The sequence below is a fragment of the Etheostoma spectabile genome, chromosome 20, assembly GCF_008692095.1.
Source record: "Etheostoma spectabile isolate EspeVRDwgs_2016 chromosome 20, UIUC_Espe_1.0, whole genome shotgun sequence".
NCBI lineage: Eukaryota > Metazoa > Chordata > Actinopteri > Perciformes > Percidae > Etheostoma > Etheostoma spectabile.
In genome coordinates, this window is record NC_045752.1 from 28,123 (window position 1) to 44,026 (window position 15,904).

Here is a 15,904-nt window from a genome sequence, read left to right on the forward strand (position 1 = left end):
AGTGAAAAAAGATAGATATGAGTTCCTATGTCAGTCAAAAGTTTGGACACAAAGTGTGACTGTGAATAAACCCAGTTCAACAAGTTCAAATGATTTCTTACAAAGAATAAATCGCCTTGGTTGATGGAATGTAATCATATCAAATGTCCCTGGAGAGACTTTAGTCACCTTTCAGTTTGCTTAATGGAAAATATTAAGACGCAAATTAACCTGCTGATGAATTTCCCTGAGCTCAGATGTCTCAACATTATATAGCTGAGAAATGACTTCTGATTTCTCAGAAAAGATGCACATGGGCGAGCAGCTAAAAATACCTGACACAGTCTGTGGATAAAGTGATGTTCGGTGTCAGATGAGATGCGAGAGCAATGTCTAACCTATTTAAATTCACCATCTGATATGAAGATCGACTCAGATATAGATTTTGATATAAAATTAATGTAGTTTGTCATCATAAAAAAACCTCTCTATAGAGAAATGAAAGCACAAGACTGATGAGATTCTCTGAAATACTTTTATTAAGAATTAAAAAAGTGAATCAAATTATTCACAAACACACAGAACTAAGTATTTCTAAAAATGTGATGCCAAAGTGTTTGCATACCCGATGTAGCTTTGAGATTACAACAAGAATATGCATAGAGCTCTCCATCTAAATTAACACAATGCAAATGTGTTGTTTATTTGTTTTATTTACAGAATTCACCACCGTTGTTCCCCATAGATTTCCTTTGTTCAGGGCTCAGCTCTCCGTAGGTCTGTTTTCCTTTTTTCTGCAACAGACAGGACACGGCATCATGAGCTCTTTGATTATTGTTCATTCCCATGTTAATGTCAAGTGACATAAGAGAAAAGTCATTGTGGGACAAACCTGAAGCTTCCACACCAAAAAGGCCACAAAGGCTCCATAGAGGCTGCTCTTGATGATTAGAAGACCGTAGGAGAGTTTGGCCGTCTGGGAGATCTTCAAATAATCCTCTGCAGAAAGTTCAAACATGTACAAACAGTCAGTGACATGAAGAGAAAACAGCCGGTGCACTTTGTGGAGATCACACAAGGAAAGCAGACACTAATCCCAGAGTCATGTTTACCTCTTGTCATGCCGCCTTCTTCCTCACCTGATGATAGAAGAATAAGACATGGATTAGATGGGGACAGATAATCATTACCCCCCAAAACAAAAAGATTCAGATTAGATCCTTTCTGAGTTCCAAAAGAACCAAAAACAACAGACCTTTAACACCCACAACTGTCCCGGTATAATTGCTTGATGCACTGCCATTGTAGAAGTTGACGATGCAGGTGAAGTTTTTGTCGAGTGTGTACCAGTGTTCTCTAGGGACCCTCAGCCTGCTGGTGATTCTGTACGTCTTGCCTTCCCGCAGGGCAGCGTTATCAGTGGCCACACCAGTGGTTTGAGTCTCCCCGTCGATCTGCCAGTCAACAGTGACATGGTCCGGGTAGAATCCACTGGCCACACAGACAATGGTCTTCTTCCTCGCTCCGTCTGTCTGCTTTCGACACTCCTTTTTTGAAGGTTCAAGCACCTTCACTGTTGGTTCTTTGATTTCATGGTCTGGTTCTGCAAGAACAGATAACACCAACAAAATGTAAGTTGCCTATAGATCCACAGCAAACCAATGTGCAATATTAACTCTCATCTTCATGTGACATCTGAATACCAGAATTTAGACATGCAAACCAGGACCCAGAGAGAATCAGGAGAAACATTAATAACAAAGAAAATGATTACGGGTTACTGAGCTCACACTAAGAGACATCAAAATCTAATTCCTTAAGAGAAAGAAAAGCTTTATGCTGCTGTGATCTTACCAAGAACTGTTAATTTGGTTCCCTCTCCAAATTCAGCAGGGTAAGTGTTGGAGCACACCGCTCACTCGCATATAAAAAACTGACAAAGATCTACAACGGCTGAATGATGGCTAACTTCTTTTTACGCCATTTGTGACTCTAGATATAAAATCCAATTTATTTTATGGCATGGATCCCACTTATAATCTTATTCATATCATTTGATAGATAGACTTGTTGAATATACTGTTTAATGCAAGACAGGAATTCTACATTCCAGCAACTAAGCAAATACTTGCTATCCACTCATTGACAATTTTTAGAGCTTGCAAGGAATGCATTAAGTCAGGTTTCTAGACCAAATAGCCTTTCGTTGCTCTAGAAAAGATTCCTTAATTATTTCTTTCACAGTTTTGGCACAAAGCAACACAATGCTGCTCCAGCAAAGACACTGAAAGACTTCTTTCTTTCTTTCTTTTTTTAACTAAAAGCTAACTTTCAGCTACTTCTCAATTTAAGTTAAGAGAAGGGCACAAGACAAACATTTCTGCTCATGGGTTTTGACATTTTCTTACCCAACACTGTCAGTCTGGTGCCACTGCCAAAGTAAGCAGGATCGTAGTTGTTCACACTGATACGAGGCTACAGGAAAACTGCTCAGCCTCTCACCACTGACAGCTGTACGCTGACACTGGGCTCTTTTTTTCTTTTTCTTCTTTTTTTTAAGATTTGTTTTTGTAGAAACAATACATAGTCATACCAAATTGCATTAGTTACTAATACCATTAAACTTCCAATTTAGGGTATATTTAAGATTAGAAAACAACATTTCCATTATATCCTATGGAATGTTATTATACAGCCTTGTTGCATTACTTAAGTTTAGTAATTGCCTTACCTAAAACGGTGAGTTTAGTTCCAGCTCCAAAGTAAGCCTCTGACTGGGAACACAGTGTTTGACAGCGCTGATAAGAACTGGCTGTGAGAGTACTAATCTGGGCGTAGAGCCAAATGTTTTATAGCTGCAGCCCTTTGACTGGAAAACACAGACTATAGGATTGTTTTTACTGGCATGAACTGTCTTCTGCATTAATTAATTTCACACATTTAAAATGAGCACACTCTGCTCACTACCATCAAATCAAATGTCTATTAGACATGTTCTTAATATTGCCCATAATCATAGCATACAAACAAGCTGAGAGTCCGGCCCTGAGATGTTTTATTGCGGGTTTTCTCACCTAAAACGGTGAGTTTAGTTCCAGCTCCAAAGAAAGCCTCGGTTGTAGGAGCACAGAGACCTTCGGCTGTAACAAAACGTCTCCCTACTGCCTCTCTTCATCTGTGCCCCTTTCAAATGATTCCAACTTTCTCTTTCTTTCTCTGCCATTTACAGACTTTAATCTACTTTAGTTTGCTGAAGAGTTTGATCTCCCTTTAGTAACTTCCACCTCTTAAACAGCCACATGCTTTTGGGACTATTGTGTGATTATTTCAACCAGCGATAATCAGCGTGATGCAGTATAAAAGGGTTCAATCATGGTTTATCATTGGTGGTTGGGAGTCTGTAGAGCCTTGGAGTATCTTCAGTGTCCAAAACATCTTAACAAAATCCAACGTGTCATGTTTTCTTACCTAAAACAGTTAACTTTGTTCCTCCACCAAAGTAAGCCTCTTGCAGCACCACCAGAGTCACGGTGCATCTGATCAGTGCTCATAACATGCTGCTTTTAACCTTCTATTTTAGTTTTGTACTAAATGTAACTTTCCTTTTTTAAAACCAATACCTAAAGGCTGTTTAAACCAGTCCCATGCAATAGGATCATCTCTTTTACCAAGTAAACTTACCCAGAACAGTGAGTCTAGTTCCCTGGCCGAAATAGGCTTCGCGCTGACACAGCGTTAAAACTTAAGAACAAAAAGCTCCGAGCACTGAGCAACACCTAAATCAAAGGAACTCACTAGAGAAGAGTGCTGTACATTTCTTAAAAAAACGAATTACAATTTTTATATTTTCATTTGATTTCTTACCTAAAACAGTTAACTTTGTTCCTCCACCAAAGTAAGCCTCTGAAGTCTGGGTCACAGTGCACCTGATCAGTGCTCAAACCAGCCCAACATGAGCTTTTACTTTGCTTCTTTGCTTTCTGGATTGGTCATGAATGCAACTTTCCAGTTTTCACACGTTATATAAACATATCACTTATCACCCTGTCAAACTTAGTCTTGACTTACCAACAACATTCAGTTTAGTTCGCTGGCGGAAATAGGCTTCGTACTGACGCGCCGTTTAAGATCAACTTTAATTATGTAGAGTACAGTAGGTTTCTTAAAGAAACTGTTACAAAGCTCTTTACTTAGTTAGATTTGATTTCTTACCCAAAACGGTTAACTTTGTTCCTTCACCGAAGTAAGCTTCATAACCACCAGAGTCACAGTGCACCTGATCAGTGCTCAAACCAGCCCAGCATGCTGCTTTTACTTTGCTTCTTTGGTAAACTAGACTTAAGTACAGTATGAAACACTCTAATTACAGTGCTGTGTTTTTCATTTGATTTGATTTCTTACCTAAAACAGTTAATTTTGTTCCTTCACCGAAGTAAGCTTCATTAGCAGAGTCACAGTGTACTCCATCAGTGCTCAAAGCAGCCCAACATGCTGCTTTTACTTTGAATCTTTGCATTTTAGTTTTGCAACTTTCCTGTTTTTCCCAGGTTCTATGCAACACAAACTTCTGACTTATCAACCTGATAAACTTTATTTCAACTTGCCAAGAACAGTCTGTTTAGTCATGGCCGGAATACAGTAGTATTGCTTCAAACCATCAGTGTTTTAGCTTGAGAATTAAAACTTGAATTTTTAAAGAGGATTTGTGCAGCTAAGTTGAAGTATGAAACACTCTAATTACAGTGCTATTTTTTCAATTTGATTTGATTTCTTACCTAAAACAGTTAACTTTGTACCTCCACCGAAGTAAGCTTCATTAGCACCAGTGTCACAGTGTCCTCCATCAGTGCTCAAACCAGCCCAACATGTTGCTTTTACTTAGCTTCTTTGCTTTCAGGTGCATTTAAATGTTTGTTGTATCAAATATGACTTTTCTTTAAATCCAATACCAACATTTGCTGCACTGCCGTTTGGTTTTTGTAACACAAACATTCTCCCTCAACAACCAACCTGCCTGTGAAATGTTTGAACTTCTCCTACAGGAAAATGAGTGAGAACGATTTTCTGATGTCTTACTTACCAAGAACAGTCAGTTTTGTTCCCTGGCCGAAGTAGGCTTCGTAATTGGCACAGCGCTCAGGCTTAATATCAAAAAGCACTGAGCGCTCAACTTAAATTACGAAGACCCAAGTATATTGTAAATCTTATTGAAGCACACACATTGTACAGCTTATTACATGTTACAAACTTTGACCGTCCTTGACTTACCCAAAACAGTCAGTTTGGTTCCTTTTCCAAAGTAAGCTTCGTTTAAGTTGTCACAGTGCAGAGAACTGAGCATGAAACTCTCAACTCTTTCTCTACCAGAATTATCTTTAGAACGTTTTTACTATTCATGCTAAGACTCTAAAGCAATATGACAATTATAAAAAAAAAGTAACTGAAATATTTACCTAAAACATTTTGGTTCCTTTTCCCAAAATAAGCTTGTTTGCATTGAAGTGCAGAGAATGAATGACCCCAACTTTTCTCTACCACAATTATCTTGAAAGTTTTTTTTCTGATATCAAGACCTTTAAAACAATAGGACAATTTTAAAACCCAAATAAACTGAATATTACCTAAAACTGTCAGTCTGGTTCCTTTTCCAAAGAAAGCAGGGTCAGTGTAGGTCAACAGTTTCTGTCTTCAGCCCCAATATTTCAACTATTTCATAATAAGAGTTTTACCTTCCCTTTCATAACCACATGTCTACTATTGTAAGTTTGTTGCAGTGGAGTGAAGCAGGAGAGATGTACTTACCCAAAACAGTGAGTTTTGTTCCCTTTCCAAAGTAAGCTTCAGATCCAGTGTCACACTGAATATCTCCTCTACCAAAAGACTCAAAACGTCCCATAGTCAGCATGTTGAGACACAGTGTAATAATCCAGGGGATGAAGAAGGTTAAAACATGCAGGATATGCCTCATAATGTGCTAATATGTTCGTTTTTTTTGTGGGCGACTGAAAGAAGCATGCCAACGCTGCTCAAATGAAGTAAAAGTAATTTAAAAAACCTTTTTTCCAAGCAGCTCTTCTGCATAAACATGGACTTTTAAATTCCAAAGTGCGCTGCCTTCAAAACTATGGATTTTTCATCTCCCCGGCTCTCCCAGGTAGCATGTAGCAGTCTGCACAATGGCTGTTAATGGCAGGAGGTTTTTGTACAGCGCTCTATGGGTTTGTATCACCGTGGCCCCTGTCCCCACGACAAAAAAATCATACAAAAAACCTGAAGTCTCTCTGGTTGTCTCCCCTCTCCCTCCCCCAGCCAGCCTCTCCATATCTCAGCCTCCATCTCTCTCTGTTGTGAGAGCAGCTGTGCAGCTCGGGCTGGCTGACTCCAACCTGACTGCTGCTATTTCTGTGACAGCTAAGAAAAGAAACGGAACCGAGGGAAGGAAAAGGGGAAACTGCTCTTTGTTTGTAGCTGTTCAGAGGAGGACATCTCCTGGTCACACCTTTTTATCCATCCAGTTGTCAGTGAACTGAGAACCTTTCACTGGCAGATGTGACTGATACTCTAGGTGATCCTTAAACTGTTTCTTTGTTTTCAAGGTAATGTATGACTCAAAAGTGGCATTAAAGCAGTTTATTCCTTAACAATAAATGACCACATCACATTTATAGTACAAAGTACACAAGTTACAAATAAAGTCCTGCAAAAAAATATACTGTGCATATATATATATTATATATATATATATATATATATATATATATATATATATATATATAATATAATATATACACACACACACACTTGAAGTACCAAATGCAGATTGACCATTTCAGTATCTTATACATGTATTATAGGATTGTATTTCACTTAGACTTAGACTTAGACTTCTATTTATTGATCCTTTGGGATGACTCCCGCAGGAAATTGAAAGTTCCAGCAGCAGTTTTAGCAAGAAAAAAGAATAAAAAATAGATAAAAAGACAGTATAAAGACAACAAAAATAACAATAAAAATAATAACAACAATAAGAACATTCGTCAAATAAACAAAGAAAGACCATAAATTATAATAAAGTGTCAGTGTTTAGTCCAGTGTTAAAAAAATTATTATAAAGTGACCAGGTGTGAAATTTTAAATCCAGGTGTGCATGTATGTATGTATGTGTGTATGTTTACTGTATGTATGTATGTATGTATGTATGTATGTATGTATGTATGTAGTATGTCCTCTCTGCCTTATTTCCTCCTCCCCCCTAGTGAGGAGTTGTATAGTCTAATGGCATGAGGGACAAAGGAGTCCTTGAGTCTGTTGGTCCGGCACTCAATGATGGATCTGCAGCTGGTAACTGTTGAGCTAACCATATATACTGTTATCTATAATAAATCATGTATGTTTTAATATTTTGTATTAATAAAGTGAATCTGCAAAGTAGCTAAAGCTACAAAATAAATGTAGTGGAGTTAAAGTGCAAAATTCCCTTCTGAAATGTAGTGGAGTATAAAGTACTAACCAAGCAAAAAACAATTACCTTAAAATTGTACGTGAATCATGGGTTGAATATTCAGCTGTTCCTATAAAATAAACATTAAATATACTTTTAAAGTCTTGACTTATTACTGGCCTCCCTTGAGATGATTGATAGGAGGCTACTGTGAGCTCATGCCTAAAATGAAATATAACAATTATGATGTTACATCAGAGTTGTTCTGCAGAGATCACTTGTATATTAAATGTAGCTTATCCAGCCTAAGTCATATTATTCTTTTTGGGGGGGTGTCCCGCCCTTAATGGACAGGACAGCTAGGCGAGAAAGGGGGGGGAGAGAGAGGGGGAAGACAAGCAGAAGAGCCTCACAGGGCGGACTCAACCCTGGACTTCTGTGTCCAGGCTGACCAACCCGGCCACCCAATTCTTCATTTCAATACCACTTTAATTAGTTGACTTTTCCTTTGACATATCCTGACTTCTAAAAAAAAAAAAAAACAGTTGAGGTGTGTTGTCCCTTAGATGTTGTTTACCTGTGTAATCCCACATGAACCCTGTAGAGGTCAGTGTATGATAACCTCTTCAATACACATTATTATTTGTGCAGACTTATGCAAATTATAGAATATAACTGTGGACAAGTTACACATGTGCACTGACCAACTAAACTCTGTTGGACAATCAATATTGCACGAAAGTGACAAGTACTTAAACTGTTAGACACTGCTTCTGATTGAACAAGATCTGCTTTGTGGTTTTGTGTTGCAGGAACACAATAACTTGCACCAAAGCATTCTAATACCTTTTTTTTAAGGAATTCATAGAATTTTGTTTTGTTTTTTAAAACCAGTTTATTCTTTCAAATTTTCATGTCACATTTATGTTGGTTTGTGTGTCAGACTTCAACACAGTAGTCTGGATCATAGGACTGTAACGCCTGCTATGAGATGAACTACTACTACCATTTAAGTCATGTTCATTTTATGTATAAGTTATTGTTTATTTATATATATATTTATTATATTATGTGTGTATATTATATATATATATATAGGTGTGTATGTATATATATATATATATGTGTGTTATATATATATATGTATGTATATGTATGTATGTATGTATGATTATATATAGTATTATGTATTATTATATATATGTTATTTAATGTATATAGTATGTTATGTATATATATATGTATAATATATATAGTATATATGTAGTAGTGTATATTATGTATATATTAGTATATGTATGTATTATATATGTATATATGTATATATGTATATCCTATGCTATTTATTCAGATAGCTTCATTTTCATTTCCATGTGTTGCAGCTGTATGTCTATACAACATACAACTTCAACATAAGAAGAATGTAGCATAATTTGGGTGTAAAAGCGGTTATAAATAGCCTATGTGTGTGATTTTGGTTAAAATCAACAAATGGCCGTGATAATTAATCGTGATCTCAATATTGATCAAAATAATCGTGGTTATCATTTTGGCCATAATCGTGCAGCCCTAATCTATAAAGTGTCAAGATAACTGTTGTTATGATTTGATACTGTAAATGAACTTGAATTGAATCAACGGAAGTACATTTCCATGATGATTGCCTGACACGATGTCCCTCGCCTTCTGCTCTCTGTCGGTTGCCGTTCTCGAACTCTATTTGCTTTGGGAAACAACAACTTCGAGCAAGCAACTTGCTACACGGTGAAAATGTCAAGTTTGGAAGAAAATGTGGTTTGTGCAACAAGGCAGGCCTGCTTCTTTGGGAAATGATTGTAAAGATTTGCAAAGAATATGTTTACACACAATGATACACTGGTAAGAGCAAATTATGTTTAACCATGTATCCAGCTAATTTATATGGCTCACGTTACTGTGTTGTGTAGGTAACTTCATTTAATATTGGATGTGGCGTTTACTTTTTCGGAGTGCAAATGTTCCACCCAAACAAGTTCCTTCCCGAGACTATTTAGCAGAGCCTCCGTCGCTGCGTCCAGAGCTTAGCGCCGCCCAAGACCATTGTGATTGGTTTAAAGCAGGGGTTCATAAACACATGTCTGATTTTGTCCGGAACAATTGGCATTAACAAAAAAAATATATTTTGTCCGTTTTATTGAGCTTCATGCAGTAAAAGTACAGCAGCAGCTTAATGTAGTAAAAGGACGTTTTTGTTGCTTGCATGTTGTTGAATTTTTTTCTGCTCTTTCAGCCTTTTAAAAAAATTTTTTTAACAGATTTCTTTTTTGTTGCCTTTGACGTTTTTAGCCCCTTTCTCACTGTTTTGGGGTCCGGATTGATTTGCCGTATGGTCCTAATGCAGCTCTTAGTCCGCACTTTAAGAAGCCCTGGTTAAAAGAAATGCAAACAACCCAGAGAGGTTTTTATTCTCCTATCCCAGAATGTATGTGTGTTGTAGCTAGACTTTAGTCCACAGCACTGTAGCGATAGGTCTGCCAATGTGAGACTGTCAACACATGAACCATCCTCATTCACCCCTCCTCCATGCAGCCTCTTCCTGGTTTCTTCTTGAGGTTCTTGTTAAGCTGCTGAGGCTTTCTGAACCATCGTGCTCTACTGGAGGCACAGTAATACACAGCTGAATCTCCAGTCTCAACAGGGTGGATCTGCATAGAGGAATGAAGCACTGCAGGCCGGGTCATGCTGTACTTGGATTTGTTGAAGGGAGCTTCAATGCTGCTCGCATCTTTACCGAGAGAATATGCTACTAGCTGCATTTCCATACTGCTGCTGCTTTGTCTGTACCAGTACATGTAGAAGTATTGTTCATCGTCTTGTTCACACTGCAAAGTCACAGCCTGGGGGTCTCCTTTGCGGCTGATAACAAATGAAGGCTGGTGAAGTTTTACACCACCGGAGATATCTAGTAAGTAGAAAATAAAAAAAACTTCAACAAGGAAATCGGTATGAAGAAAATGCAAAATAAAAACTGTAAAAATATTCTTACTGGTGAAGATGAGAATGGAAAACAGTAGCAATAGTGTTGACATTGATCAAACAATAAAAAAACTAATTTGAAAAAAAAAACTATATATATATTCCAAATCACAACTCTGTCTTCAGGCTGAACAGCTGCTGGCAGACCGTACTGAGTGGTTTCTGAGTACACCCAGTCTCCTGGTTGACCCTGGGGGAGTTTTTTTCCTTTTGAGAGCTTTGGCTGCTCATGCTATTGGTGTGTGTTAAAGCTACATTACGTACGCACACTAGCAAATGTTTGTAGTGCCAGGTTTCAGTGTGTTAGTGCACACCCCTTCTGCGACAGTTACTAGCTCTCTCTAAAACTCTTACTATATTGTAAGTGAGGCTATGTAAGTATTTTTTTGGTAGGGTGACTTTCACCAAATACTTGATTTGCAATAAGCAACAGACTACCAAGAGTATATATACACTGTCAAAAGTCAACAAATTTAAATTACATGCAAAAAAGTAATAAACAAATAATTTAATAATTTTACATTATACTAGATTAAAGGGTTAGTTCTGATATTTTGAATGGGGGGTGAGGGTATTAGCCCACTTAGAGTAGATGCCATGCCTCTTATTTGAAGAAGCAGACATGAGTACCGACACGGAAGCTAAGAAATGTACTGCTGTGGACGGGGGCAGCATTTTAGAAACCTAAAAAAATGACTGTCACTGCTTTACCGTGCCATCACACTGCCCTTTCTGATGGGGAAGTAAAGACGTTATAGCCATCTATTCTCTCTTCAAAGCCACCAGACTCCTTTGACAAAAACTATGTTTACCACGCGGAACACGGGAGTTGCTTGTTAGTTAGTTAGTTAGTGTTATTTTGTAATTTTTTTTTTTAAAGGGTTAGTTGTCATTCACCAAAGTCACACAATAACCTATTGTGGCAACGGTAGACCAACAACTCCTGTTTCTACAAGGTATGTCATCTGGTGGCTGTGAAAAAGCATACATGCTGTAAAAGGATATAACCGCTTCAATTTACTGTCCTGAAGGGCTGTTTGACAGCAAGGTGAAGCCCTGCAACGTCCAGCAGAGCCCTGATACACCCTGCTACTATTTTCAGTCATAGTTTCATTGACCATTGTCCAAGGTTTCTTCCTAAAAGGGACTTTTTCCTCGCCACTGTCACACTAAATGCTTGCTCTTGGGGGAATTATTGTAATCTTTAATCTTTGTAAATTATAGAATGTTGTCTAGACCTACTCAAACTGTGAAGTATCTTGAGATAACTCTTGTGAATTGATATATGTAAAACATATTTATATATATATGTATTTATATAGCGCTTTTCCAGTCTTAACAACTGCTCAAAGCGCTTTTACATCTACAGGAACCATTCACCATTCACACACATTCATACACTGTGGCCGAGGCTGCCGTACAAGGTACCACCTGCTCATCAGATAAATATTCATACACATTCACACTCCGATGCGCAGCACCGGGGGCAATTCGGGGTTCAGTGTCTTGCCCAAGGACACTTCGACAATGACAATGACAATGGGGCGGGGATCGAACCACCAACCTTCCAATTGGCAGGCAACCGCTCTACCACTGAGCCACAGCCGCCCCTAATTGATGCTATAAATACAATTGAGTTGAATTAAAGGCACAAACATAGCATATACACTTAAAGTGGAATATTGATTGTTACAGGTGGCTTAAATAGGTTTTGCTGATGGCCCCATCCACAGCGCTAACTTTGTATCGGTACTCCAGTCTGTTCCTCCAAACTACTGTAACTAATACACTGACTGTTGAGTAGCTCATACAACCCCACTTTAAAAATCCCAACTATCCCTTTAACCAGTGATTACCTGTACAATAGACAAAGGAGGGTCTAGTTAGTCCACATAGCGTTCAAGGATGGGAGGAAAACACGTTCTAGTTTTTTTTTTAAACCAATCACAATCGTCTTGGGCATTGCTAAGCACCAGAGAAAATCTGCGGTGCCGCTGCATAATAGCCTCGGAAGGAACTTGTTTTGGTGGAACGTGTGTATGTTTAAAAGTTGAGTCATGCAACAGAAAACTCAGATTGGACAGATAGTCTAGCTAGCTGTCTGGATTTACCCAGCACAGATCTGAGGAGCAGGTAAATCTTCTTAAGAAACGCTTGAAGTTCCATGCTTTTTAGTCTAATCTATACCCAAATTTAAAGTGGTACAGCTCCCATACACTTTGAACCTCTGGGATGTGCCTGATATAATTGGAAAGCTAACTCTCAAGTATCTGTTACAAGTGGCAGGGTGATTCAAAGTTACAGAGACTAGAATGGACATTTTTTTATTTCCGTCATGCAAGTCATGCATCTGTAAAATTATTTTAATACACTGCTGTAACTCTTGTGAGATACAGACAACACAATACCATGGCCACATGTCTCATCTTACTACAGAAAAACTACAGAACCCAAAAGACTCAAAAATGACACAAAAATGACATCACAAACATGCTTGACATGACTATATAGGCTACATAATTATATAGAGAGAAGTAATTATAAATTGTTCAGGACGTGAAATGCAAGAAATAAGACAACCCACAGGGTCAAAAAAGTATGGTGTCTATGGATTCGTCTTATTGGCTAAACAGGTAGGAGGGTCTCGTAACATCTAGTTTTAACTGGTCTCACAAAAGTCGATCTCCTGCACGTGGGTCAGTGATTTGATTACTTTCCCAGGGCTCTCATAGGCTTCCATAGACAGATTGGTTCATACGAGGGCTCGTTGAAATCCGTAGCCTTCAGACAAAGCAATGATACACACATTGAGCATGTAGCAGCTGCGGCGGGGAAGGTAGAAGCAAGGGGGTAAGCCTTTCCTCTCTAAATGTAGCCCCTATGGCGCCATTTTAATGCTACAAAGCCATCACCCGCCGTTGGCATCCCATTAACTCCCATTCATTTTGACATCACTTTGGCAGCAAATAACTTTACATCTGAAGCATTTAAAGACATTATTCGTCCATTTATTTCTAAAGAAACACGACAATGTATAAAAGGCTCTTCTACCTTGTAACTTACATTATGGCTCCGTAGCAGATGTTTTTGTAAAAATGATTTTCATAACCACGCGACTTGCTGTCGCATAGTCGACAAATCACAGTATTGTCAGAAAAGCTCGCAGACAGTTTTGACTTACATCAGCTGTTTAAGTTTAATTACTAATGTTAACTAGCATGTTAGTTAGCAATAATTAGCCTGTGTCTACGTTATCTCCTAACATATTCCTACATTCTTTGTCTCTGCTGATTGGGAATGATTGAGATTTCTCTTGGCACAGTTACCAGAAGACTTACAACTTTCAGACGTCTAAGTCGTCAAGCACATTTGGAGGCTGCGCAGTACCGCTCAGCCTTCCCCGGAAAAGCAGGGCAAACAGTTAATTTTGGGATAAAATGGCTTGAATAATCTATTTCCTTGGATTGTTGGTGAGGTAGGAAAAAAAAATGCAAAAAAGGCAAAAAAAAAGGAAAAAGGTATAAATGCACACTAAACTCTAGTTTAGTGTGCATTTAGACCTTTTTCCTTTAGAGTTTAGAGTCTAAACACTAGCGGTGCAGTACATTTCTGTATTTCTTTATTTTCTTTAATTTTATAACAGTTGTTTAACTGTGACTCCACAGCGACAGAAGTGTGCCGTCCTCGGCACGATGCACGTTGTACAACACATAACAAAACAATCTTTTACATATCCTAACAAGATGTTACATTATCAGTGAATGCAATTTTGACATTATTAGTTACAGTATAGTCTATATCCACAACATTCCACTACCACTCTTTTTTGCCAGGTATCTTTTACCTTCCGCTTTCTTTGTGTCGGCATTTCAAACTACGGTGGATTCATGAGGACTATGGTTAACTGATCCTCAGATCAGGGTTGTAGCACAAAATTGGGCCCTATAGATTGGCACTTTCTATGGGCCCTAGCTATTAAATCTAGCATCTTTCTAGCACCCTCACATGAGGGCACTGGGTACTCGGTCCCCTTTTTCCCCCCAGTCAGACACCCCTGCCTCAGATCTCTGCAGGGTAAATCCAGACAGCCAGCTGGACTATCTGTCCAATCAGTTTTCTGTTGCAGAACTAAAACAAATATTAACCTGAACGTACACATGTTCCTTCCCGAAACTATTTTACAGAGGCATCATTGGTCCGTCCAGCTCCTAGCATCGCCCAAGACGATTGTTATTGGTTTAAAGAAATGCCAATAAACCAGAGCACAATTTTGGACTAGCCAGATCCTCCTCCGCAGTGCTGTGTAGGAAGGTCTGACAAGGTTACCTTATTACCTGGAAAATAAAAATGTTAAAACTCTCAGTTAACGTAATATGTGTAAAAGTCTATATTAACTTTCTTTTATATGTTTAAATGAAACGTTCGATATATACATAGTTACACTTTGGTACGTGATTCTGGTTATAATTGGGGTGCACAGTTCCAATATTAAGATTGAATATTGGCTTCGATATTGACAAAATGGCTGACTCAGGATAGTAAAAATGAACAGATCCATAGTCTGTCAGAGCACATCCTACGTCATTCGTCGACAGCACGTGCGTCGCATGCTGGAAGAGTTGAGTTAACCGTTAAGCAACATGCAAATTCAATACATCACATCTACTGTATGTTATTTTGTCTTAGTTATGAAATTAATGTTTAGTTAGGAATGTCTGGTGCCACATGGTGGAAGGAAGGTACAGGGTGGAAGGTATACAGTTTATTAATTCAACATCGGTATGAGGTATCGACAGACAAAGCCCAGGCATCAGTAGGAGCAGCAGCTGTTATAAGTCATTGGAAGGTTTTAGTGAAGCAGTGACATCAAACCACATCACTGTGTACTGGCAGCGCAGAAATACACAGCTGAGTCTGCCAAATTCACTGTGCGAATGAGCAGAGACCCTTTCAATGTGCCTTCTCCCTTAATCTGGAATCTGGAGTCTTTGAACTGGTCCTCGTAGCTAGGTTCACCCTGGAGGACTGAGTACCCGATGAGGCTCATGGAGCGCCTGCTATGTGTAGTTTGGTGTTGGTACCATAGCATAACTTGGAGGCTGCTGTCATCATGACTGCAGTAAATCTTGATCTCCTTAGTCCCTTCCTGCACAAGTTGAGGAAAGGACTGTTCAAAGTTTACACTCTCCACTTTTCCTGTGATGAAAGACAATTTAAATCTTAAAATACAAATTTTTTATACCGTAAACACAGACATTGGTGTTACGTGAAAAAGACATACATTGAATCAGACTTACTTGTAAGCATGAGCAATAAAACTCCACATATGTATAAAGCTGGAGTCATCCTGGAAACTTAAATCAAGATTTGTGCAACAGTGATAATTCAGAAAAATAAATGTTCTCATGTATAATTAACAATTATCATATACTAAAATCTGGTATTAGAGCTGGACCATTCACACGTCGC

General features: G+C 38.4%; 1 protein-coding gene and 1 long non-coding RNA gene across 2 annotated transcripts; both read right to left on the reverse strand.

The window, feature by feature from the left end:
* Window positions 1-500: 500 nt before the first annotated feature.
* Window positions 501-10,503, reverse strand: LOC116670530 (uncharacterized). Its single transcript, XM_032501105.1, has 8 exons — window positions 10,446-10,503; window positions 9,974-10,361; window positions 5,782-5,849; window positions 5,060-5,149; window positions 1,235-1,582; window positions 1,092-1,118; window positions 872-978; window positions 501-773 (listed from the first exon to the last, which is right to left on the reverse strand). Exons 1-8 carry the CDS (start codon window positions 10,486-10,488, stop codon window positions 690-692), a joined length of 1,155 nt encoding a protein of 384 aa, XP_032356996.1. The 5' UTR covers window positions 10,489-10,503; the 3' UTR covers window positions 501-689.
* On the reverse strand, window positions 3,836-4,387 carry LOC116670316 (uncharacterized). The gene is made up of 2 exons (XR_004326999.1): window positions 4,256-4,387; window positions 3,836-3,905 (listed from the first exon to the last, which is right to left on the reverse strand). It is a non-coding gene; the product is annotated as an uncharacterized LOC116670316 (long non-coding RNA).
* Window positions 10,504-15,904: the final 5,401 nt, after the last annotated feature.

Excerpts from the sequence above, each read along its gene's own strand:
- LOC116670530 (XM_032501105.1), bottom strand. The coding sequence starts at position 10,488 with ATGTCAACACTATTGCTACTGTTTTCCATTCTCATCTTCACCA. Across the intron at positions 1,119-1,234 it reads GACAGTTGTGGGTGTTAAAG|GTGAGGAAGAAGGCGGCATG; the intron begins GTCTGTTGTTTT and ends TTCTATCATCAG. Across the intron at positions 979-1,091 it reads AGAAGGCGGCATGACAAGAG|AGGATTATTTGAAGATCTCC; the intron begins GTAAACATGACT and ends AACTTTCTGCAG.